General features: G+C 42.0%; 1 protein-coding gene across 2 annotated transcripts in view; it reads left to right on the forward strand.

Annotated features, from left to right (window-relative positions):
* Nucleotides 1-27,551, forward strand: part of KIAA1614 (KIAA1614 ortholog) — an 873,679-nt gene that overhangs the window by 420,894 nt on the left and 425,234 nt on the right. For both annotated transcript variants that reach the window (XM_044085741.1, XM_044085742.1), the window contains exon 4: nucleotides 9,087-9,227. In XM_044085741.1, coding sequence (XP_043941676.1) covers nucleotides 9,087-9,227 — 141 coding nt within the window. The remainder of the gene's footprint in view (nucleotides 1-9,086; nucleotides 9,228-27,551) is intronic.

Below are 27,551 nucleotides of genomic sequence, written 5' to 3' on the forward strand. Positions count from 1 at the left end.
AAATGACTGGAAGAGACTACTACCTGGAAGGAGCTAAAGTATAACTGCAAACTTGAGTCAGAGACACAGCTCTTAAAATATACTAGACTTCCTTTGAAAGAGGAAATAGGGAGGATCACTATAAGGAGTTAAGATGTCCAAAATTTTTGGACCCACCTTACAAGACTTGTGGGAGGTAGTTAAGGAGGCTCCTGATTCTCGATGTCAGGGGAAGTCTGCATACCGTTACAGTGTTTTGTTGTTCAGAAAGTCGACTCAAATGAAGCCAGAGGGAGAAGGGGTGTGTCAGCTGATAGTCCCAATGGCCTCCCCTCAGCCAGTTCTGGTCATAGCCTGTGGTATTTCTTTTCCAGACATATTGGCATAAAGCTCACCGAAAAGAGGCTTATGCAAAATGTCCGTTATTCTGGTACTATTAAAAATGAGAGAGGGTACTACAAGGCCTTTGAGAAGTGCAAAAGACTAGCAAAACAGAAGGCAAAGCTAGTGCTGCTTCGATGCCTTTGCCTATTAGTGAGGAACCATAGCATTTCAATGGACAGCCATGTTTTTTGGGGACCTCTTAGTGTCCTAAACACCATAGGTAAGAAGAATATATTGGTGGTTGTTGTCTGTACTACTAGATAACCTGATGTGGTGCCTGTTCCACTATTGAGGCAGGAACAGTGGCAAATAATGTGTTAGGAAATTTCAACGTTTTCAATAAAGATGTAGCAAATAGGCAATGTGCTCCACACACACACTCTAGCAGAGCTTTGAGCTCCTTAGAATGTTACTTCATGCCAAATGCCATGTTGCATTAGTTGGGGTTAAAGCTTTCTGGTTAACTAAAGTAGCTTTACTTTGGAGAAACTTATTTGGATATCAAATTTTGATAAAGCAGGAAATAGAGGATAAGACCTTCTCAATGCAGAAACAGTGTGGGTTGTCTATTTGCTAACTGAAGAGTTTCCAGTGTTCACTTGCTTCAGACCTCTCCACTGGAGCTTCTTCAAGTAAAGTGACTCTTTCTTTGAACCTCAGCTCAGCAGTTCATCCAGTCAGTCTGTGTATGGACTGCAAATCTGAACAGTGAGCTAATGCATATAAATTTTTCTCTGATTGTCTTATGCTAAATAGTCAAAAAGTCACAGGAAGATAGATTACAGCTATATTCAGTTAATGGCTGTGGTAGAAGTAGCCTGCTGTTAGACATATTTTTCCTTATGCCATATTTATGTTCTATTTTTATTTTGCTCATTTGATTTGTAAGAGTATACTTGTTTTGTATATTTAATTTTCAAACTGTGTTACTTAATTTCTTTAAGTGAAGAATTTAATTATTCTGTCTCAAAAGCTTGCAGTTGTCTTCTTATTTATGAATGCAAGTGAAATTGCACAAAACTGGTGAATTATAACTTTTGGCATTCACCTTTTGAAGAGGGACTACTTAGTCATAGGTACCAGAAATTAACAGTATGGTTTTCTAATATTAATGTGCTGCAACAGTGACCTTGATATGCAGAATGGCCTGGCTGGTGGCAACTTGTTACTGAAAATCAGAAAGAGGCAGTGGTTCTGGTAAGCAGAGTGTGTGTGTGTGTGAGTGTGTGTGTGTGTGTGTGTGTGTGTGTGTGTGTGCGCGCGTGCACATGTGCGCGTGTGTGTGCGTGTGTGCGTGTGTGCGTGTGTGTGTGTGTGTGAATACAATGTCGTTTTTGACAAGATATGCTACTGTTGGTAAAATAGCACTAAAAGTCATTTAGCCGAGAGTGAGATGGTCAAATTCCTGGGACGCCAATGTTTATAATTCTACAGAATAAAACTTATTTGAGTGTGGCTTGTGCTGTTCATAGATCAATGAAACAATCAATATTTCAATATGCCCTTAAGGCGAAAAAAATCTGTATGTGTGTGTGTGTGTGTGTGTGTGTGTGTGTGTGTGTGTGTGTGTGTGTGTGTGTGTGTGCACCACACGTGCAGTCTTTTAGGCCATCCCTAACATCTATATTAACTTGTTTTCACAATATAGTACTACCTGTTTCAACTAAAGCTCTTGAAATAATTAAATAACCACACAAAGGTAGCCAAGTACAACTGTTTTTTAACAGTTTAATTATTTAGACAATTCTGCTTTTCTGATCATTTTTCTCATTTAAATTACTCAACTACCAGTCTTCACCATTGCTTCTTTTGGAAAACTATTTCTTCTACTTCCAGCTTCGGTTCCCACTCACTGTTTCCCTTCAGTGAATACCTAAGTTCTGTAAGAATTGTGATGATTATTAACACGTTTACAAATAAAAACTACCTACAAGCCAGTCTAAAGGCTCATCGTGTTCAAGCTGCATAACATATTGTAGTTTATCATAATAAGTAATTGCCTAGTGAGTTGCTCTCCTGCTTGTAGTTTTTGTGTATAGTCTGTATAGTCTTTTTTACATATTGTTATGAAGTGTGTGTTTGGTTATAACCACCAGGCTGGCTGAAAACAGTTCAAATGGATCAGTGCTCCAGCCTGTTTAACAAGTAAATAAGTAAATAATAACAATAAAGCAAATAAGTAAATAATAACAATAAAGCAATGAAGTGTTCTTTTATAGTGTATCTACATTGAGGTATGAACAAACTTTATGATTCAGTAAACACGTATTAGTTACAAACCACAAAGCTTGAGGTTGACACCGAAGATAAAGTTTGTATTTTAGAGTGCACTGAATTTACCTGAAACATGGTGTGCAATGTTTATTTGAATGAATAATTCATATTTACTATGCTAAGGTATATCTTGAGTTGGTTAGTAATGCTGGTTTTACAACCATTTTTGCACATATTGCTTTACTTTTTATTATTTATTTTATCTTATGTATTTATTTTTTGTTAACCTCTATAACCTACATGGAAATAAAAATATGGGCATTCTGAGAGTAGAGATGTGTTTAGTATCCCACATTGTGCAAGTGGACACAGATGAGACTTGGCATCAGGCATGTAGCTTTACAGCCCAGAAATGTAGACATTGTGTTTTATTGCATTTATATTAATTACTGTGCTGTGTCTGCTTCTGAGCTTTCAGTGAATAACAAGATTGTTATTTTTCTGTAACCGGTTCAATGGAAAGAAATAACAGGTCAGTAGAGGAGAAGCCAGCTCTATCCTCATGTCCTTCAAGAATGCAACTGCAGTCATAACATATGAGTTGTCCTGCCTCAGGCAGCCCTCGGTCGGCCAGATTCCAAAGTCTGTGTCCGGCGTCGGCTGGTGTCGCCTCCTCTCCGATGTCAGAATGGCTGGAGTATAAAGGCATCGGCCGACGCCATCTTCCCCAGTCTTTCTTGCCGCGCGGTGCCCGAAGCAGAAGCAGTTCGCAAGTGCCGGTCGGTCAGCTCCTGTGTTTTCAGTACCGAAGTCATCTAAAAGCTAAGTACCCCGTTGGGGAACATTTTTTCTTGCCTCAGCCGATGTCAGAACAAATTGAGAAAGTTAATAATTGTTTGTCTTGTGGTAAACAAATACCTCATAAGGACTTCCATTCTTATTGCCTCCCTTGCCTGGGCCCAGACCACGACGTCTCGGCCTGTGCTTGCTTTATTAAGCGCACTCTCAGGCGCCGGGCAGAATTTGCCGAAGACTTTTTCGGTGGATCTTTCGCTTATATCATGCCGTCGGAACAACCGACAACTCAATCTTCCAAAAAACGAAAGGACCGGGACCAACATCCTCAGCCCGCGTCCTCCACCGATACTCCTCCTAAACCCTCCGCGAGTGCTTCGGTCCCTTCAGAAGCAGTAATTCAACCGCTCCAGGCCGATGACACAGCGTTAATATGTCCTTCGGTCTCAGAGTCTACACCGGTGCCGGTTGTTGATTTTCCTCCAGAAACCGAAGTTCTGGATCTACCCGACACCATTCCTGTGGACAAGGTTACTCCTGCACGTGGGGCAGCTAGGCCTCCTGTATCCATGTCCATCAAGGCCTTTGCACGTGCTAAGGCCGCCAGCCAGGCCATGGCCCATCCTAAACCTACTGCCCAGGCCCCTTCTTCTGATAAACAGATCATGTCTCTTGCTGCAGATCTTATTTCTCTTATCAGGGGGTCTCAGCCTCATCCAGACAGAGGTTCTCAGCCGCCTGCAGAGAAAAGGCCCATAGGGTCCCTGACACCCACAAACATCTCTTTAAGGCCCATTCTGTGGATCTAGAAACTATTTCACAGGGCCCCAAGGGAGTGGCTACTTCCACAGCCAAGAATCCACTGCCAGCGGATAGGGAAGCTAGGTCCCTGGAGAGATGGGGTAAAAAAGTTTATACCTCTACCACCCTGGCCATGAGGTCACTTAACTGCCTTTTTCATATGTTTCAGTACCAGGATTTTTTACTGGATGATTTACAGAAAAAACTAGCCTCTCCTGAGCCTATTGATAGAAAGGCATTGCAGGATCTAGTACATAACACTCAGCAGGTTAGCAATAATTTTCTTCAGTGTGGTTATGATGCATTGGAGGCTTCATGTAGGGCAGCTATGACTGGGGCGGTTATACGTAGACATGCTTGGTTAAAAGAACAACCACTGCCAGACCGTGTTAAAGTAAAGTTACTTGATGCACCTCTGGAAAAACAGAAGCTTTTTGGTGCTAATGCACAAGATGTGTTGAAGTCCATTGAGGAAAAAGCTAAATCAGTACAGACAGTCAAAGATTTCCTCCAGGTTCAGCCACCCAGATTCAGCAGGAATTGGCCTTCAAAGAATTGGTCCTTTCCAGACACTGACAAGTTTCAAAGGGGAAAAAACAGGCGTGCCCGAGGTAGAGGGCAATACCGAGACTCCTACAGAGGCCGCCAATGGCAACCACCAAATCAAAGAAGTGGCGCAGGCAGTCCAGCTGCACCACAAGGACAACCACAATGACTTGACTTTCATACCGTCTACAAAGGCTCAAAGAGAAGCACCTTTGGGCAGAAAATTATCCTTATTCACAAAAAACTGGCATATCTTAACCAAGGACAACTGGATTCTGGATTTAATAGACAAAGGTTACAGATTCCACTTCCATACTTTACCAATAAGACAAGGCATGCCAAACCTGCCACTTCATCAAAGGGCAGAGGCATTCATTCAGGTTTCAAAACTGTTAAATATAAAAGCAATAGAAAAGGTCCCTCCACAGGAACAAGGCCAGGGATTTTATTCAAGACTGTTCCTTGTTCCAAGAAAGGAAAACAAATGGAGGCCTATACTGGACTTGTCTACTCTAAATACTTATCTCATTGTGCCAAAGTTCAAAATGCTGATGTTGCAGCAACTCCTTCCCATGCTGGGCAAGGGGTCTTGGCTGGTCACTCTGGACCTCAAGGAGGCATACCTGCATGTCCCAATCAGACAAAGCTGCAGAAGATACCTCAGATTTCTTGCAGGGACAGAGCATTATCAATTCTCAGCATTGCCGTTTGGCTTATCTACTGCACCCAGAGTGTTCACGAAATGCCTGGCATCAGTAGTGGCACACTGCAGACTCCAGGGGATTCAAATATACCCCTACCTGGACGACTGCCTCATACAAGCAGACAATATACAAACCTTGATAGCAAACTTGGACTATGTCATTCAATTACTACAGGCCTTGGGATACACAGTCAACATTCAGAAATCAAGACTTCTGCCATCCCAACAAATTATTTTCCCAGGAGCCAAACTGGACACAAAAGCACAAATGGCTTATCTCACAGAGGAAAAACAACAGCAGTTACCAGAGTACTTCAAAGGCCTAGCAAAGCTCTCCCAGCTGACTGCAAGGAAAATCCTGCAGGCCCTGGGGTTCATGGCATCTTGCATTCTTCTGATACCTTTGGCAAGACTTCATATGAGAAAGCTGCAATGGTACTTAAAAAGCTTATGGTCCCAACACAGTCAAAGCCTAGAGGACGTAATCCCACTCATTCCATGTCTGCAAAGAGAATTTTTGTGGTGAGCTCAAGCAAGTCAGTTAAACAAAGGCATGTCTTTCAACAAGCCTCAAGCAGGTCAAATGATTACAACAGACGCCTCAGACCATGGATGGGGGGCGCACATGGAGGGCAGATGCATTCAAGGTCAATGGACACCAAGAAGGCATCTGCACATAAACCAAAAAGAGATGTTGGCAGTGATACATGCAATCGAGACTTTAGAAAAATCACTTCAACAAGGACATTTGCTAATAAGGACAGACAACACCACTGTTATGTGGTATATAAACAAGCAGGGAGGCACTCATTCTTATCCCCTCTGCAGACTAACAATGATTCTCTGGGAAAAATCCCTAAGTCTGAAGATACATTTGCAATCCCAGTTTGTGCCAGGCAAGGACAATGTACTGGCGGACAAGCTGAGCAGATATTTCTTAGATCCACACGAATGGATGCTGCATCCTCACATTTTCTCACAAATAACAAGGACATGGGGAAGACCGGACATAGATCTCTTTGCTTCTCACATGAATCATCACCTGCAAAAGTTCTGTACAAAGACCCACCATCCTCTAGCCTGGAAAACAGATGCTCTCTCCTTCAGCTGGAATTCCCTAACAATTTATGCATTCCCTCCTCTACCACTGCTGACCAAGGTGATACTGAAGATCAAAGCAGAACAACCAACAGGCATTTTGATAGCTCCAGACTGGCCAAGGCAGCACTGGTACCCATTGCTGTTGAGCATAACTCGGACCAAACCGTGGCCTCTGCCCCTATGGCCTCTGCTTCTAACACAACACAATTACAGGACTGTTCATCAAAACCTGAAAACATTGCATCTGACAGCCTGGAGGTTACCATAACTCCTTCCGATATCTCTCTTTCCAAAAAAGTTCAAGAGATCTTACTGGAAGCACGCAGACCTTCCACCAGAAAAACCTATTCAGCCAGGTGGAAGAGATTCATCATCTGGAATGCTAACAGGGGTCAGGATACAACAGTATTGAGTATACCTCAGATATTGGAATACTTGGCAGAAATGTTTCATATGGGTCTCTCATATTCTTCCATAAAGATTCATGCCTCAGCAATCTCAGCAAAATACAATTGTGATCCACCTGTGTTTTCACATCCTTTGCTAAGACAGTTCCTAAGAGGGATAAAGAATATCAAACTCCCAGGAAACCGCCAGTACCTGCATGGGACCTCAATTTCGTCTTGGAAAAATTAACTCTTCCTCCCTTTGAACCAGCAGCAACTTCAGAAATGCAATTTCTCTCATGGAAAATGGTTTTCCTATTGGCAATCACATCAGCAAGAAGAGTCTCGGAGATACAGGCACTCATGGCAGTACCTCCTTTTCTCATTTTTCATCAGGACAGAGTCTCTGTAAGAACCAATCCTTCATTCATGCCAAAAGTAATTTCCAGGGTGTCTCTAAATCAAGCCATTCACCTGCCTACTTTCTTCCCCAATCCTCAAAACAGGGGGGAAGCACTGCTGCATACTTTGGACATACACAGACAACTACGCTACTACTTGGGCAGAACTAAGGCCACCAGGAAGTCTGACCAACTGCTTGTAGCCTATGCTGCTGGAGTACAAGGAAAAGCAATCTCCAACCAAACAATTTCCAAATGGATTGGACACTGCATCAGATTCTGCTATTCTTTTCATGGAAAAGGTGTGCCAGCCAATATTAGGCCACACTCCACCAGAGCTATAGCCACATCCACAGCTTTCCTAAGAGGAGTGGCTACAAAGGACATTCTAGAGGCTGCTACATGGAGCTCCGTGCATACATTTACCAAGCACTACAACCTGCCTTTATACTCCAGATCCCGAGCAGGCTTTGCTTCGGCAGTCCTGCAGGGCATTTTAGCTACACCATCACTTTCTTAGTTCCAATCACCCCCAGCTTGGCTATGGTATTCAACCCATATGTTATGACTGCAGTTGCATTCTTAAAGGACATAGTACAGTTTTGTACCTACCATAAATGTAGATGTCCGATAGATATGCAACTGCAGTCGGATCCACCCTCCTACCCCTCTGCAACCTTCTTTATGGGTCCACTACCCCTATTCCTATTAGCTGGGGGTATCTCCTATGGTGTATCTGTTTATTACTGTTGTGCATGTCTGGAATTGTTTATCCATTCACCAATTTTAGCCTTCCTAGGAGGGCACCTGGCATCTGGGGCAAGAAACACTGAAGAAGATGGCGTCGGCCGATGCCTTTATACTCCAGCCGTTCTGACGTCGGAGAGGAGGCGACACCAGCCGACACCGGACCCAGGCTTTGGAATCCGGCCGACCGAGGGCTGCCTGAGGCAGGATAACCCATATGTTATGACTGCAGTTGCATATCTATCGGACATCTACATTTATGGTAGGTACAAAACTGTACTTTGTTCACTTTAGCCATAAAGTAAAGCAAAAATTAAACCTAAGCAGAATGTCACTGCACATCATTCTGCATGAGTCAAGGCTCGGTGCTGAACCCTTCTGGACTCTCATCACCTAAACTGATGCCTGCATGAAACCAAGAGTTTTTTCACTGAGCAGATTCAGAACTCTGATCACTTTGTGTTTAAGTGTGTGTGTGTGTGTGTGTGTGTGTGTGTGTGTGTGTGTGTGTGTGTGTGTGTGTGTGTGTGTGTGTGTGTGTGTGTGTGTGTGTGGACTGAAACAAGAGGTGGAGCTCTAAAACATGTAGTGACACAGCTACAATTCTAAATAGCTTGTTCTTCAACTGCGTTGATTGCTGTGTATGAAATTAGAATAACCCAGACTTAGGTTTACCATAGTGTGTGACACAATCACTTTTGTCATTTCACTATGTTTGCTTTTTATTGGCCTGTTATTCCTCTCTCATTCAACATTCATATTCAAGGATATTTCTGTCTTATTTATAAAACAGCAGTGTGATGGACAGCTGCCCAGCAGCTCTTAGCTCCTTAAGGAGCAGGGAACACATTAGTTGAGCTCCTTATGTTGAAGGGTGGAGGTGGGGCTTCCATTATCCACAATCAAGAGGAAGAAGAGAGATGAGGTAAAACTCATTCATGAAATCAAGGAAGATGAGTAATTGCTAAGTCGCTAATCTCTGCATGTTCTAATCCATGTTTCTGTGAACACTTGTGATTCCCCTTGCAGAGCCTTTGTTTCCAGTGAAGACCTTCCACTAAGTCCCAGACATGAGCAGGCAAAACGACTGCTGGAAAGAGCACGTATGAAGGCCAGGACTCATCCTCTCAAAGCTGACCATACTATCCAACCTCTCAAGCAAGACAGTTTGTAAGTACTTTACCTTAACCTAATTAATGAGATGTAGTGTCTGATGTAGAGTCTTGATTTTACTGTGTTATAAAAATATTTGCTGCTTTATTTACAGTAGTAATCTTTACCCCCCCCAGGCTTGACCTCTGCCCTGTTTTAAACTACCGGTCTGGAAATATAAGCTGCGTAAATCAACAGTTCGCAGCAGCATATCTGGTATAGCTGGCTTATCAATTTTAATAATATATCACATTTTTGTGAGGTAACAAGTTTAAAAACCAAGCACTTCCTACCGTAAAATCGCTTTTTCCATAATATAGTTTTGTGATATTTTTATGCACTCACTCTGTTCATAATAAAAGACAGTTTTTTTGTGGCTAGAAATTACTTTTAAGTTGCTTTCTACTACTGTCCAAATAGTTGTTCTGATAATTAATACTGAAAATGTTTTCCTACATTGTCTGAATTAAATGTTAAGTTTTGAGAAAAATATTTCATGTTGCTAGGAAGCTAAAGTATTTGACAAAATGCACTTATATGTCCTTAGGAGAAAAAATATAAGAATAGCAATTGATGACATAATGAGAGCATTTTAATATGCTGGTCCACTTTGAAGTAAGTAACTTAAATAATTAGCAGGTTTAACATTAGTTTTTAGGCATTTATTGTTTTTTCTTTATTTTTGAAGAACTTCAAGAGGACTTTTTAACATTCTGAATTTCATTGTCTAATATTAAGACAAAACATGAAAGACATTTATCAAGGAAAGTGCATGATAGAACACATTACTGGCTTTACAATAAGAAGTGAATAAGAAAGCAAAGCACTAACCCTTGCCTGGGGATTGAACCTAGAACCGCTGATATTTCATGCTTTTGTCAGTGCCACTGGTCCAATAAGGAGTCTCTGGACAGTTAGGTACCTGGTTTCCCCTTAGATCATTTGTTTAGTTGTTAATACAGTATTAGGTTAATGGTTTGTTATGCATCTGATGTTTGTATGTTCAAAATCACTATCAAGGTGGACTGGTTTACTAGTTGAAAGAAGAAACAACATCCAAGCTTCTATGGACCTCCAAGGCATCATACAAAATGCAAAGATTTAGTACAGTCAGGAGATAAAGTTTTATTTTATTATTGGTGGCCATGTACTAGAATAAACTTTCATTAGCTGTTCTAACTCTATAACCATATATAAAAGATATTTTGACTTATGGGTGGAACCTTTTGTCTTTACGACTATTAATTTGTTGTCAGTGTATTAACATGGTCATTCTGCCACAAACTATGAAACTGAAGGAATTTTTCATATGTGGCACAGATCTGATTATGTCTTTTATGTGTTTTTATACTATACTAATATTTCCCTTTAGTGTGATTCTTAAATTTTGTTTCAGATTTCCAACTTTTAAGTCTAATTTTAACATTTTTTTTATGTGTGCTGGCCAACCTAACATCATTGGGTTTAAAGTATACATTTTTGTTTTTTTATTTCAGCAGAATTGTTACGTTCACAAAGAGACTATAAATTATTTTTAATTATACCAGTGCATATTTGTTCATAGTTTGGAAGAGTTCAAAGACGTTTTGTCATTCAGGGGCTGCTTATTTAGCCCGGATATGTTTATCCCAAAAACAAAAGAAGCAATATTCCAAAAAGGCAGTGTGCCAGGCTGAAGTTAAACACTAAACGCACAAGTTAGATGCTGGTAACTTGAAGACAAAGACAGCAGTGAAATGGTGAACAAGTACATAACAAAGATTGTAAAATAAGTAAATACTATTGTTTAGCAAGGATGTATGGAAGAAATGGATGGCAGGTATATACCATTTAGAAGAAAAACTGGCATGTTTTATCTGAAGATTTCTGAAGTGTATCTGTTGGTATTTCTTTACATTTATTTACAAACTTTTCCCAGAAACTTGCAACACTGGCTTAAGTGGAAAGGACATTTACATTTTAGCAGTATAATCATTTTGAATATTTCCAAGAGGGAGCTGAGACAGTTAACTGAGTATTTCATAATATTGTATCAGTTTTAATTTATTTCAGTACATAGTGGGTTGTATCCCTATGTCTCCAATTTATAAAACAAAGTTGGAAATCCATGTGTCAGCTTTTTTTATGGATAGTGTTTTGAGTGAACTCTCCTGTGTTCCTGCAGAGAAAACTGATGTTTTTGTACACCTAGGCACAGGTAACATGCTAACAATTTTGGTATCTCTTCAAGCCATACAAAATACAAAATGGAGGAATTGCTTAATTGTACATGTAATTGTTAGCAGCGTAAGACATTTCAAAGGTAGCATGTGGTTTGTTCTAACAAGTCGGGTGCTGATGTCAAGCATAATGATGAAATAGTCACTTAACAGTGAAAGTAATTACTGGGATTTCACTTTTTCTGTGCTGTGTGATCGAGATAATAAAAGGAACATACCATGTAGTATTTACTTAACATATTACTACAGGAGTATAGAAGAGGCCAACCATATACATAAGCCAGCCCATCCACATTCCCCTTTCAGTTGCATTTCAGCCTTCAATGCACCAGTCCTGATAGAACTTGTCACTCAAATATTATACATTATGTAACAGCATCTCCCTCCATCCCATCACCATATCCCCACATCACTGGTAATATAAAATGGGTTTACTATCAAAATTTTGACAATGTTTTTTGCAAGTAGTGACATACTTGGAAAAACATTGTCAAAATTTACGATAGTGTCAGTCAAAATAATGAACCAGAAAAATGTCAACAATTCGAAATCGAATTGTTGACATTTTTCGAACCTACATCGACATCTGGCACCATTCAACACACATTTTGCAGGATGGCAAGCCCCCCTGCACACTTCATGTGGGGGGGTCTGCACCCTCCACACCCCCTGCTACTTATGTATACAAACTCCAAGATCACACTACAGTGAAGGAAGGGGTAAATTTCCCAATCCCTACTGTAGTGTGATCTCCATTCAAGATAACAAATCCACAAGAGCAAATGCACACTAGCATTCACTCTTGTGGATTCATCATTTTTCAACTTAAAAATTCCCCCACTCGGAAAATTGCCTTTCGACTTTTAAAGTCTCATAACTGGCATGTGACATTTTGATAGTAAACCTATAAAATGACACCAGTTAATCCGCTGACTTATCCATAATTGCTGGTAATGTACAGTAACACCATCCACTCCATTGTCATATACCTGATCACTGGTAATGTACAGCATCACCACTCTCTTCATTATCATATACCTGATCAGTGGTAATGTACAGTATCACTACTCTCTCTGTTGTGATATACCTGATCACAGGTAATGTACAGCATCACCACTCGCTTCATTATCATATACCTGATCAGTGGTAATGTACAGTATCACTACTCTCTCTGTTGTTATATACCTGATCACAGGTAATGTGCAGTATCAATACTCTCTCTGTTGTGATATACCTGATCACAGGTAATGTACAGTATCAATACTCTCTGTTGTGATATACCTGATCACAGGTAATGTACAGTATCACTACTCTCTCTGTTGTGATATACCTGATCACAGGTAATGTGCAGTATCAATACTCTCTCTGTTGTGATATACCTGATCAGTGGTAATGTACAGTATCACTACTCTCTCTGTTGTGATATACCTGATCACAGGTAATGTACAGTATCACTACTCTCTCTGTTGTTATATACCTGATCACAGGTAATGTACAGTATCACTACTCTCTCTGTTGTGATATACCTGATCACAGGTAATGTACAGTATCACTACTTTCTCTATTGTCCTATACCTTATCAGTGGTAATGTGCCACATCACCACTCTCTCCCTTGTCATATACCTGAACAGTGGTAATATACAGTAACACCACTCTTTAAAATGTCATGTACCTGATCATTGGTAATGTACAGTAGCACCACTCACTCCATTGTCATACACATGATAAGTGGTAAGGTACTATAAAACAAGTCTCTCCATTGTTGTATACCTTAATTGGGGTAATGTACAGTAACATCGCTCTCTCCATTGTCATATACCTGAAGAGTAGTACTGTACAGTAACATGACTATATATGTTATTATATACTTGGTCAGTTGTAATGTGGAGTAATGCAGGTCTGTCCCTTGTCATATACCTGTGCAGTGGTAATATACAGTAAAACCACTCTTTCCAATGTCATATACCTGATCACTGATAATGTACATAATCTCCACTCTCTCCGTTGTTATATACCTTCATACACCTGATTACTATTAATGTACAGTATTAGCACTCTCACCATAGTCATATACTTGGTAACTGGTAATGTTCAGTGCAGCTGTAATGTACAGTTACCTGATCACTGGTAATTTACAATAACACCACTTTCTCCTTTGTCATATAACTAATAACTGGTAATGTACAGTCTCTCCACTCTCTGCATAGTCATATACCTGATCACAGGTTATGCACAGTATCACCACTCTCTCCATTATCATATACCTGCTAACTGTTAATGTACAGTAACATTAATCTCTGCATTGTCAAAAACATGGCCACTAATAATGTACACTGACACCACTCTCTCCATTGTCATATACTTGATCAGTGGTAACATACTGTGAGATCAGTCTCTCTGTTGTCATATACTTTAACAGTGGTTATATATAGTAACACCACTCTCTCTATTGTCATATACCCGATCTCTGGTAATGTACAATCTGAAGTTGTTAATTTTCTTCCTATTCATCACTGATGGGTTCAGTTCCGAGCCTTCAGAATCGAATCGGCCTTATACCAAGCTTGCGTGCACCAAAAACTCTCAAGATAAGCTGCTACCCACAATGCCCTTCACTCAGTTACCTCAGATCTCGTTTGCTGCACAGCCATATAGCAGCATTTCACCAAGCTTTCCAGTTAAGTGTTATATTTTTTCTAAATTTTACAAGTTTTTGTGGATTTTTCCTGTTAGTTTGCTAATTTCTTGTGACTTTACTACACTCAGCTCTACCCACAGGTATTTCCTTGTTGGTATTGGCCCTGCTACCCTTGTGGTATTCCCAATACCATTGTTGGTATTTCCCTCTTTCCTTCTTTTCTTTACTTTCTTCTATTTTTGTGTGTGTGAGTGTTTCCTATTATGTCTGAGAAGAAAGGGACTATGGGGTTTAAACACTGCTCTTCTTGTAGTGGTAAACTCCAGAATAGTGACCTTCATGAAGAGTGTGTGGATTGTTTGGGGGTTCCGCACTTATCAGCAAAACCTGCATGTGATATTTGTGTCAGCGAACGCTGAATGAGTGACAAAATAAATTGATCCTTAAGGGACTGCTTCCTTTGCCTTTTTCAGAGGCTATTTCTGCATCAGAGGTCTCATCATCTCCTTCTGTGGACAAGAAACATCCTTGCTCAGACCACTCTTCACCGGTCAGTGATAGGGGCAAAAGCCATAAGCACAAGGCCCATAAGATTTCCACTGAGCACCGTACTGCCTCCTCGGTTCCGACCACCTCAGCTCTGAGTTTGGCTCCAGTGATTCATACCGAGGTCGCCTTGTCGGTGCCTGCCCCGGCTCCGATGACTATGGCTCCAACTACAACCTCGGTTCTGACCAGTTTGTCTACCTCCATCTTGGCACCGACGTCCCCCATCTCCATCCCGACATCGGTTTCAACAACAACTTCGGAGCCATTATTGACCTCCACCCAAGCTGTGACCTTGGCTCTGAGCCCGGCTCTGATAATTCCTTTGTTGCCGGTTTCCAAATTGGAATCATTGGTGCCATTCTGTGATACGCCATGAACCCAGTACTCTCCATCTGTGGATCCATTTGCTGGACAAGCCTTCAGTCCCTTTTTGGACCGGCCTGATTACCCATCAGGGGCATCGGTAAGGTCCACCAGGAACCTTTCAGAATTGGATGTGGTGTGCCTTTTTGATCAGCTTCTGACCGCTAGGGAAATTACAAATTTTCCTAGACCCCATCCCACTGTGGGCTTTGGGTCTATTACACTGGTGACCCCTACATACTCTTCTCCCTTGGTTCCCAGGCACATATAACCAATGTCTATGAGAGGACCCCTTTCCTCGGTGCCAACAATGACAGTGTCTGAGGTTCCGAGGCCCCTTTGGGTGTCGGTTCCGTCGGAAACCACCCTTCCTCAATCTCATGCTTGGGGGGGTGGAACCCTCGGTTCTGGCCATGGTTCCAGCTGTGTTGCCGATTCCATCTTTGGGTCCGAGGGTAACTCCGGCCCCGAGTTTGCTTGAGACTCCATTCCCAGGAGCAGGGTGTGACCCCGGTTCCGAAATTGTCTTCTTCGGTTCCGGGTTCCCATTCCTTTTCAGGTGGGTCTGCTTTCTGGGTGATGGAGAGGATGCTTGCTTGTAGCAATCCTCCTACATCGGTCATCCCACCAGTTCCCTCTGAGCCGCAGCTGTCAAAGGCCACCTCCCCAGGACTCCGAAAGCACAAGGCCTAGGAAACCCCTGTTCAGGGTATTTCCCTTTCTGAGTCCTCTTCGGATTCTCCCACTGAAGAACCCCCTAAGAAATGGGTGTGTAAGAGGAAATAAATGGACTCCCCAGAGGAGTCCCTCATGGAAGATATGGACTACGATGATGGGGAAGGATCCCCATGGTCACCCCCTGACAATGTCTCATTTGGAGACATCCTGGAAATTTTGAAACAGAGGGATGACTGGAAGCCCACCAATCCTTCCTCAGAGGAATCCATATTCCTGCAGGCCTTCTGCTCTCTGCCCTCTACTTCTTGGGTGACCCCCCCCCCGTCGATGAGTTGGTCACGCTCATCGTGCAGTGGGCGTGGAAGAACCCTGACACCATTGAGGCCATCCCTAGGAGATCAGATAAAATACTCTCCCCTCCAGGGGATCAACCCCATTGGTCTAGAGGTTTGCCGGTAGACGCTATGGTGGTGGCGGTAGCCACGAAAAAGGACCTTGCAGAGGAAAGTCCTGCTGTTCACTCACCCAATAGAGAGTCCTGGGCAGTGGACAGGTTAGGGAAGTGAGTTTTTGCATCAGCAACCTTTGCAGTCAGGTCTCTGAACATTTTGGCATGTTTTACGAGGCTCCAGAGAGCTCTCATGACCGAACTCTCTGTAACCCTCACGGGTCAAGTTTCGGACTGGGCATGTGATAAGTTGCTTTCCAACTTGCCACCCTACAGTCAATATCCAATTCGTCCATGAGGTTGCTGTCCCACGCAACCAAAGGAGCGGCTAGAGCTGTTGGTGCAGGCGTAGTCATGAGATGCCACACCTGGATGCGCATTTGTGACTGTGCAGACTCCTTCAAGTCTTCCTTTTTAAATGCCCCTATCAAACCATCAGCTCTGTATGGTGCTAAGGTCAAGGATATATTAGCCAGGTGTGAGCAGGATGGGAAGACCTTGTCTGCCGTGGGCCTATGCTTTTCCAAACCTCAGCGTGTCTTCTCCAGGAACCTGAGGAGTGGGAAGATGTGGCACAAGAAGTCTCAAGGTCCTTTCCAATGTGGTGAGGACTCCCCCAGAGGCAGAGGGGGTTCCAGTAATGGAAGACGCCCCTTTTGGGACAGAGGGGGTTCCCGGAATCAGGACTCCAGAGATTCCTTCTCGGGAAGACCATATCAGCGCTTCTGAAGTGTTGCCCAATTGCTTTCCTCTGGAAGCAGTCCAGGCACGTTTCTCTCTGCACCAAGCTGCCTGGCTCTCTATTACAAACAATCAGTGGGTGCAGAGAATCATTACCAGAGGCTATCACATTCCCCTAATATCTTATCCAAGACCTCCAAAATCCCTTCCCGATGTTCCACCCAGTCAAAGGGAGGAGGCAGCTTCCAAGATACGAAAATTATGTCAAAAATTAGTCATCCAACAGGTCCCCCCAGACCAGTGTGGATCAGGGTTCTACTCAAGATTTTTTTTAGGTGCCAAAGAAGATCGGGGACTGGAGGCCCATTTTGGATCTCAACCAGCTAAACAAATCAATAGTTCAGACCAAGTTCCGCATGGTCACGATTCAATCCATCCTTCCCTTTCTGCGGGAGGGTGTGTGGATGTGCTCATTAGACCTCCAGGATGCGTATTACCACATCAAGATGGACAAGTGCTCCAAAAGTCTCCTTCCCTTCTGACTGGGAGCCAATCACTACCAATTCAGAGCCCTGCCATTCGGTCTTTTGATGGCCCCCAGAGTGCTCACGAAATGCCTAGAAGTGGTCACAGCTCATCTGAGGCTTCAGGGATTCCAGGTGTTTCTGCATCTAGACGACTGGCTCCTCTCCACCCCGCCAAGCGCCTTCTGGTCAGGGCCCTCCGCTACACTCTAGTACTAGCAGAGTCACTGGGCATCACCATCCACTGGGAAAAATCCAACCTTCAGCCCTCACAACAATTGGAATTCACAGGGGCAATATTCAACACTCAATCAAGTGTGGTCTCTCTTCCTCCTCACAGGCTTCAGAGATTAAGGGCACAAGTTCAAGTGATACTCTGTCAAAGAAAGGTGTCTGCAAGGGAAGTGCTCCAGACTCTGGGGTCTATGGCTGCAGCCATCCCAATTGTTCCCCTAGCCAGATTACACATGAGACTGCTATAATGGCTTCTTCAGTCCCAGTGGATATCCATACTTCACCCCCTGAGCTCACAGATCCTCATCACCAACACTTGCAAACAAGATCTCCTCTGGTGGATGAGTTCAAACGAAAATATTTGATGTCACCCCTTCCAGGATCATCAACCCAGTGCTACGGTGACCACGGATTTATTTATTTTATTTATTTCCAGTTTGATAACCGGGGATGTCCACTGGGCTCAAAGGGCCCATTTTCAGTGGAGGACCAGGGAGAAAAGCTCCACAATAAAAACAATTGCACAAATTAAACAATTAAAACAAGCAAGCAAGGAATTATACATTTGTACAAATTGCATAGAATAATGCAAAAAAAACCACATACATATGAAATACATAAAATAATAGTTAAATGAGAAGTAGTGGAATGAGGAGGAGAAAAGAATAAAAAAGACAGGTAAAGGAAAAGAAGAAGAACTAGAGGAAGATTCAATTTACGTTCAAGGTCAAAAAGCCATTTACATGTAGAGCCATTTACAGAGAGTAGGGATGGGAACATATGTACAGCATTTACACAGAGTGTATACAGGGGAGAAATTCATTATATGATAGAAGCTGATGGTGGGGAGCTGTGGAACAGCAGGATGTAGAGGTGCTTGAAGGAGATAATGTCTAGTTGCTGGGATGCTTCCCTGATAGGGTGGGGGTGCCACTTCCAGGGAAAGTCAGTCCCGGGCACATGGTCCAGTAGAGAGGTCAACTTGCATATCAATATCCTGGAGTTAAGAGTGGTGCTATTGGCATTGCAAGCTTTCCACCTGCTCCTTCCATCCAGAATGATTGCTATCCAGTCAGACAACTTGTCCATTGTCTGTTACATAAACAAACAGGGAGGGGCCAAATTCTACCCACTATGTCGTGAAGCCATGAGAATCTGGCAGTGGGCAATAGCTTCCAACCGCTTTCTGATCACTACGCATATCCCAGGGAGCTCCAACGTGATTGCGGACAGACTAAGCAGATGCATTCTCCGTCCTCATGAGTGGTCTCTCAATCCGAGTATGACGGCAGAAATCTTCAGCCGTTAGGGCCAGCCATGCTGCAATCTTTTCGTCTCTCCCTCAAACACAAAATGCAGCAACTACTTTGCCCTCTTTCCCCTCACAGGGAGTCACCAAGAGATGCTTTGATTCACGACTGGCCCATGGGTCTCCTTTATGCTTATCCTCCAATTCCCCTGATTCCTCTTTTTCTAAAGAAAGCTATTCGGTTGAGAAGCAAAGTGATCCTCATTGCCCTGTTTTGGCCTCGTCAAGTGTGTTTTCCCTTCCTCCGACCTCATCTGTTACAACCTCCTTGGATCCTAGTCACTCATCAGGACTTCATATCTCACCCACAAGGGCTGACTCGCCCAAATCTGTCCACTCTCATGCTGACGGCTTGGTTTCTCCACTTCCGTTAGTTGCCAGGCAGGAAACCCTTTCTTCATCTGTCCATGATATTATCCTGGCCTCACATAAACCATCCACCAGAAAACTTTACAGGGACAAATGGAAAAGATTCTCTATTTGGTCACATAATCGGAAGCTAGATCTGTTCTAAGCTCCTGTAGCTACTATTCTTCATTATCTTCCTGAGCTGTTCAACAATGGTGCATCAGCTTCCACCATTCGAGTCCATTTAGCAGCTATTTCCAACTTCCATAATGGGTCAGATGGAGTTTCGCTTATTTCCATCCAACTTTTCAAGACCTTCCTCAAGGGAATTTTCCACAGCAGATGTCCCATCAGGGAGCTGGTGGAGGCATGGAATCTCTCCCAGGTTCTCCAGTCTCTCTCTCTCTCTACCCCCTTTTGAGCCTGCGGCAACATGTGATCTAAAATTCCTTTCATGGAAATCCTTATTTCTGGTGGCGGTCACTTCTGCCAGATGAATATCTGAATTGCAAGCCTTATGTATCAAGAGCCCTTATCTGAGCTTCATTAAGGACAGAGTATCACTTCGTACTAACCCATCCTTTCTTCCCAAGGTGTTTTCTGACTTTTCTATTAATCAATCCATTGAGCTCCCTGTAGTCTTTCCAAATTATTCAAACAAGGGAGAATACTGCCTACATTCATTGGATGTTCATAGACAATTACGTTTCTACCTGGACAGAACTAAGTCCTTTCTCAAGTCGGACCAACTTTTCGTTTCCTTTGTGGCCCCTAGAATGGGAGGTGCAGTATCGAAATTTACCTTGTCAAAATGGATCAGAGATTGCATTAGCTTTTCATATTCGCTTACGAATGAATCTAAGCCTTGTCAAATCAAAGCTCACTCAACTAGAGCTATTGCAGCATCGGTTGCCTTCCACTCTAGGGCCTCCATGGATGACATCTGTGTAGCTGCCATTTGGGCCAAACCCCATACCTTTATCAAGCATTATAATTGGATCTGATCTCCAGGGGAAGAGCGACCTTTGGTTCAGTGGTCCTCAGGAATGTTCTTCCATAAGGGCCATGCAGGTTCTTCAAGTAGCTTGGGATTCTGTCCCATCAGTGATGAATAGGAAGAAGATTAACAACTTCAGATAAAGAAGTTATGTCTTACCATAACGTTCCATCTGAGTTGTTGATCTTCTTCCAGTTATCACACCCTCTCACCCACCCCCACCAAAGGTTCCTGGCAGATCTTCTGGGTCTTTGTGATGTTTCAGGGTTTCTGCACAGAGATGGCCTTTGACTTTTTGGTTCTTCTATATGTTGCATGAAAACTCGATCTGAGGTAACTGAGTGAAGGGCATTGTGGGTAGCAGCTTAGCTCAAGCGTTTTTGGTGCACGCAAGCTTGGTATGAGGCCAACTCGGTTCCGAGGGCTCAGAACCGAACCCATCAGTGATGACTGGAAGAAGATCAACAACTCAGATGGAACGTTATGGTAAGACATAACTTCTTTTTATCACCAGTCTCACCACTGTCATAAACCTGATCACTGGTAATGTACAGTATCACCAGTCTCACCATTGTCATAAACCTGATCACTGGTAATGTATAGTATCAGCCATCTCACCATTGCCATATATCTGATCTCTGGTAATGTACAGTATCACCAGTCTTACCATTGTCATAAACCTGATCACTGGTAATGTACAGTATCACCAGTCTCACCATTGTCATATACCTGATCTCTGATAATCTGCATTGTCAGAAACCTGATCACTGGTAATGTACAGTATCAGCAGTCTCACCATTGTCATATACCTGATCACTGGTAATGTACAGTATCACCAGTCTCACCATTGTCATATACCTGATCTCTGATAATCTGCATTATCACCAGACAACCATTGTCATAAACCTGATCACTGGTAATGTACAGTATCACCAGTCTCACCATTGTCATAAACCTGATCACTGGTAATGTACAGTATCACCAGTCTCACCATTGTCATATACCTGATGTCTGGTAATGTACAATCTCACCACTGTCATAAACCAGATCACTGGTACTGTACAGTATCACCAGTCTCACCATTGTGATATACCTGATCTCTGGTAATGTACAGTATCACCAGTCTCACCATTGTCATAAACCTGATCACTGGTAATGTACAGTATCACCAGTCTCACCATTGTCATAAACCTGATCACTGGTAATGTACAGTATCATCAGTCTCACCATTGTCATATACCTGATCTCTGATAATGTACATTATCACCGGACAACAATTGTCATAAACCTGATCTCTGATAATGTACATTATCACCAGTCTCACCATTGTCATATACCTGATCACTGGTAATGTACAGTATCACCAGTCTCACCATTGTCATATACCTGATCACTGGTAATGTACAGTATCACCAGTCTCACCATTGTCATAAACCTGATCACTGGTAATGTACAGTATCACCAGTCTCACCAATGTCATATACCTGATCTCTGGTAATGTACAGTCTAACCTGTCTCACCATTGTCATAAACCAGATCACTGGTAATGTAGAGTATCACCAGTCTCACCATTGTCATATACCTGATCTCTGGTAATGTACAGTATCACCAGTCTCACCATTGTCATAAACCTGATCACTGGTAATGTACAGTACCACCAGTCTTACCATTGTCATATACCTGATCTCTGGAAATTTACATTATCTCGAGTCAACCATTGTCATAAACCTGATCACTGGTTATGTACAGTGTCACCAGTCTCACCATTGTTATAAACCTGATCACTGGTAATGTAAGGTATCACCAGTCTCACCATTGTCATAAACCTGATTACTGGTAATGTACAGTGTCACCAGTCTCACCATTGTCATAAACCTGATCACTGGTAATGCAAGGTATCACCAGTCTCACCATTGTCATAAACCTGATCACTGGTAATGTACAGTATCACCAGTCTCACCATTGTAATAAACCTGATCACTGGTAATGTACATTACCACCAGTCTCACCATTGTCTTAAACCTGATCACTGGTAATGTACAGTATCACCAGTCTCACCACTGTCATATACCTGATCACTGGTAATGTACAGTCTCACCAGTCTCACCACTGTCATAAACCTTATCACTGGTAATGTACAGTATCACCAGTCTCATCATTGTCATAAACCTGATCACTGGTAATGTACAGTATCACCAGTCTCACCATTGTCATAAATCTGATCACTGGTAATGTACAGTATCACCATTCTCACCATTGTAATAAACCTGATCACTGGTAATGTACAGTATCAGCCGTCTCACCATTGCCATATATCTGATCTCTGGTAATGTACAGTATCACCAGTCTTACCATTGTCATAAACCTGATCACTGGTAATGTACAGTATCACCAGTCTCACCATTGTCATATACCTGATCTCTGATAATCTGCATTGTCAGAAACCTGATCACTGGTAATGTACAGTATCAGCAGTCTCACCATTGTCATATACCTGATCACTGGTAATGTACAGTATCACCAGTCTCACCATTGTCATATACCTGATCTCTGATAATCTGCATTATCACCAGACAACCATTGTCATAAACCTGATCACTGGTAATGTACAGTATCACCAGTCTCACCATTGTCATAAACCTGATCACTGGTAATGTACAGTATCACCAGTCTCACCATTGTCATATACCTGATGTCTGGTAATGTACAATCTCACCACTGTCATAAACCAGATCACTGGTACTGTACAGTATCACCAGTCTCACCATTGTGATATACCTGATCTCTGGTAATGTACAGTATCACCAGTCTCACCATTGTCATAAACCTGATCACTGGTAATGTACAGTATCACCAGTCTCACCATTGTCATAAACCTGATCACTGGTAATGTACAGTATCATCAGTCTCACCATTGTCATATACCTGATCTCTGATAATGTACATTATCACCGGACAACAATTGTCATAAACCTGATCTCTGATAATGTACATTATCACCAGTCTCACCATTGTCATATACCTGATCACTGGTAATGTACAGTATCACCAGTCTCACCATTGTCATATACCTGATCACTGGTAATGTACAGTATCACCAGTCTCACCATTGTCATAAACCTGATCACTGGTAATGTACAGTATCACCAGTCTCACCAATGTCATATACCTGATCTCTGGTAATGTACAGTCTAACCAGTCTCACCATTGTCATAAACCAGATCACTGGTAATGTAGAGTATCACCAGTCTCACCATTGTCATATACCTGATCTCTGGTAATGTACAGTATCACCAGTCTCACCATTGTCATAAACCTGATCACTGGTAATTTACAGTACCACCAGTCTTACCATTGTCATATACCTGATCTCTGGAAATTTACATTATCTCGAGTCAACCATTGTCATAAACCTGATCACTGGTTATGTACAGTGTCACCAGTCTCACCATTGTTATAAACCTGATCACTGGTAATGTAAGGTATCACCAGTCTCACCATTGTCATAAACCTGATTACTGGTAATGTACAGTGTCACCAGTCTCACCATTGTCATAAACCTGATCACTGGTAATACAAGGTATCACCAGTCTCACCATTGTCATAAACCTGATCACTGGTAATGTACAGTATCACCAGTCTCACCATTGTAATAAACCTGATCACTGGTAATGTACATTATCACCAGTCTCACCATTGTCTTAAACCTGATCACTGGTAATGTACAGTATCACCAGTCTCACCACTGTCATATACCTGATCACTGGTAATGTACAGTCTCACCAGTCTCACCACTGTCATAAACCTTATCACTGGTAATGTACAGTATCACCAGTCTCATCATTGTCATAAACCTGATCACTGGTAATGTACGGTATCACCAGTCTCACCATTGTCATAAATCTGATCACTGGTAATGTACAGTGTCACCAGTCTCACCATTGTAATAAACCTGATCACTGGTAATGTACATTATCACCAGTCTCACCATTGTCATAAACCTGATCACTGGTAATGTACACTCCCACCAGTCTCACCACTGTCATAAACCTTATCACTGGTAATGTACAGTATCACCAGTCTCACCATTGTCATAAACCTGATCACTGTTAATGTACAGTATCATCAGTCTCACCACTGTCATAAACTTTATCACTGGTAATGTACAGTATCACCAGTCTCACCATTGTCATATACCTGATATCTGGTAATGTACTGTCTCACCAGTCTCACCATTGTCATAAACCAGATCAATGGTAATGTACAGTATCAGCAGTCTCACCATTGTCATATACCTGATCTCTGGTAATGTACAATATCACCAGTCTTAGCACTGTCATAAACCTGATCACTGGTAATGTACAGTATCACCAGTCTCACCATTGTCATATACCTGATCTCTGATAATGTGCATTATCACCAGACAACCATTGTCAGAAACCTGATCACTGGTAATGTACAGTATCACCAGTCTCACCATTGTCATAAACCTGATCACTGGTAATGTACAGTATCATCAGTGTCACCATTGTCATAAACCTGATCACTGGTAATGTACAGTATCACCAGTCTCACCATTGTCATAACCCTGATCACTGGTAATGTACATTATCATCACTCTCCCGTTGTCATAAACCTGATCACTGGTAATGTACAGTATCAGCAGTCTCACCATTGTCATAAACCTGATCACTGGTAATGTACAGTATCACCAGTCTCACCATTGTCATATACCTGATGTCTGGTAATGTACAGTCTCACCATTGTCATAAACCAGATCACTGGTACTGTACAGTATCACCAGTTTCACCATTGTCATATACCTGATCTCTGGTAATGTACAGTATCTCCAGTCTCACCGTTGTCATAAACCTGATCACTGGTAATGTACAGTATCATCAGTCTCACCATTGTCATATACCTGATCTCTGGTAATGTACATTATCACCAGTCAACCATTGTCATAAACCTGATCACTGGTAATGTACAGTGTCACCAGTCTCACCATTGTTATAAACCTGATCACTGGTGTAATGTAAGGTATCACCAGTCTCACCATTGTCATAAACCAGATCACTGGTAATGTACAGTCTAACCAGTCTCACCATTGTCATATACCTGATCTCTGATAATGTACATTATCACCAGACAACCATTGTCATAAACCTGATCACTGGTAATGTACAGTATCACCAGTCTCACCATTGTCATAAACCTGATCATTGGTAATATACAGTATCATCAGTGTCACCATTGTCATAAACCTGATCGATGGTAATGTACAGAATCACCAGTCTCACCATTGTCATAAACCTGATCACTGGTAATGTACAGTATCACCAGTCTCACCATTGTCATAAACCTGATCACTGGTAATATACATTATCATGACTCTCCCATTGTCATAAACGTGATCACTGGTAATGTACAGTCTCACCAGTCTCACCACTGTCATAAATCTTATCACTGGTAATGTACAGTATCACCAGTCTCACCCTTGTCATAAATCTGATCACTGGTAATGTACAGTATCACCAGTCTCACCATTGTAATAAACCTGATCACTGGTAATGTACATTATCACTAGTCTCACCATTGTCTTAAACCTGATCACTGGTAATGTACAATATGACCAGTCTCATAATTGTCATAAACCTGATCACTGGTAATATACAGTCTCACCACTGTCCTAAAGCTTATCACTGGTAATGTACAGTATCACCAGTCTCACCATTGTCATAAATCTGATCACTGGTAATGTACAGTATCACCAGTCTCACCATTGTCATAAACCTGATCACTGGTAATGTACAGTATCACCAGTCTCACCATTGTCATAAACCTGATCACTGGTAATGTACAGTATCACCAGTCTCACCATTGTCATAAATCTGATCACTGGTAATGTGCAGTATCATCAGTCTCACCATTGTCATATACCTGATATCTGGTAATGTACTGTCTCACCAGACTCACCATTGTCATAAACCAGATCAATGGTAATGTGCAGTATAAGCATTCTCACCATTGTCATATACCTGATCTCTGGTAATGAACAGTATCACCAGTCTTACCATTGTCATAAACCTGATCACTGGTAATGTACAGTATCACCAGTCTCACCATTGTCATATACCTGATCACTGATAATGTGCATTATCACCAGACAACCATTGTCAGAAACCTGATCACTTGTAATGTACAGTATCACCAGTCTCACCATTGTCATAAACCTGATTACTGGTAATGTACAGTATCATCAGTGTCACCATTGTCATAAACCTGATCCCTGGTAATGTACATTATCATCACTCTCCCGTTGTCATAAACCTTATCACTGGTAATGTACAGTATCACCAGTCTCACCATTGTCATAAACCTGATCACTGGTAATGTACAGTATCACCAGTCTCACCATTGTCATATACCTGATGTCTGGTAATGTACAGTCTCACCATTGTCATAAACCAGATCACTGGTACTGTACAGTATCACCAGTCTCACCATTGTCATATACCTGATCTCTGGTAATGTACAGTATCACCAGTCTCACCATTGTCATAAACCTGATCACTGGTAATGTACAGTATCATCAGTCTCACCATTGTCATATACCTGATCTCTGGTAATGTACATTATCACCAGTCAACCATTGTCATAAACCTGATCACTGGTAATGTACAGTGTCACCAGTCTCACCATTGTCATAAACCAAATCACTGGTAATGTACAGTATCACCAGTCTCACCATTGTCATATACCTGATCAATGGTAATGTACAGTATCACCAGTCTCACCATTGTCATAAGCCTGATCACTGGTAATGTACAGTATCAGTAGTCTCACCATTGTCATATACCTGATCTCTGATAATGTACATTATCACCAGCCAACCATTATCATAAACCTGATTACTGGTAATGTACAGTGTCACCAGTCTCACCATTGTCATAAACCTGATCACTGGTAATGTAAGGTATCAACAGTCTCACCATTGTCGTAAACCTGATCACTGGTAATGTACAGTGTCACCAGTCTCACCATTGTCATAAACCTGATCACTGGTAATGCAAGGTATCACCAGTCTCACCATTGTCATAATCCTGATCACTGGTAATGTACAGTTTCACCAGTCTCACCATTGTCATAAACCTGATCACTGGTAATGTACAGTATCACCACTCTTGCCATTGTCATAAACCTGATCACTGGTAATGTACAGTATCACCATTCTCACCACTGTCAAAAACATTATCACTGGTAATGTACAATATCACCAGTCTCACCATTGTCATAAACCTGATCACTGGTAATGTACAGTATCACCAGTCTCACCATTGTCATAGACCTGAT

Source organism: Protopterus annectens, chromosome 10.part0 (assembly GCF_019279795.1).
Source record: "Protopterus annectens isolate FY-2018-M chromosome 10.part0, PAN1.0, whole genome shotgun sequence".
Lineage (NCBI taxonomy): Eukaryota > Metazoa > Chordata > Ceratodontiformes > Protopteridae > Protopterus > Protopterus annectens.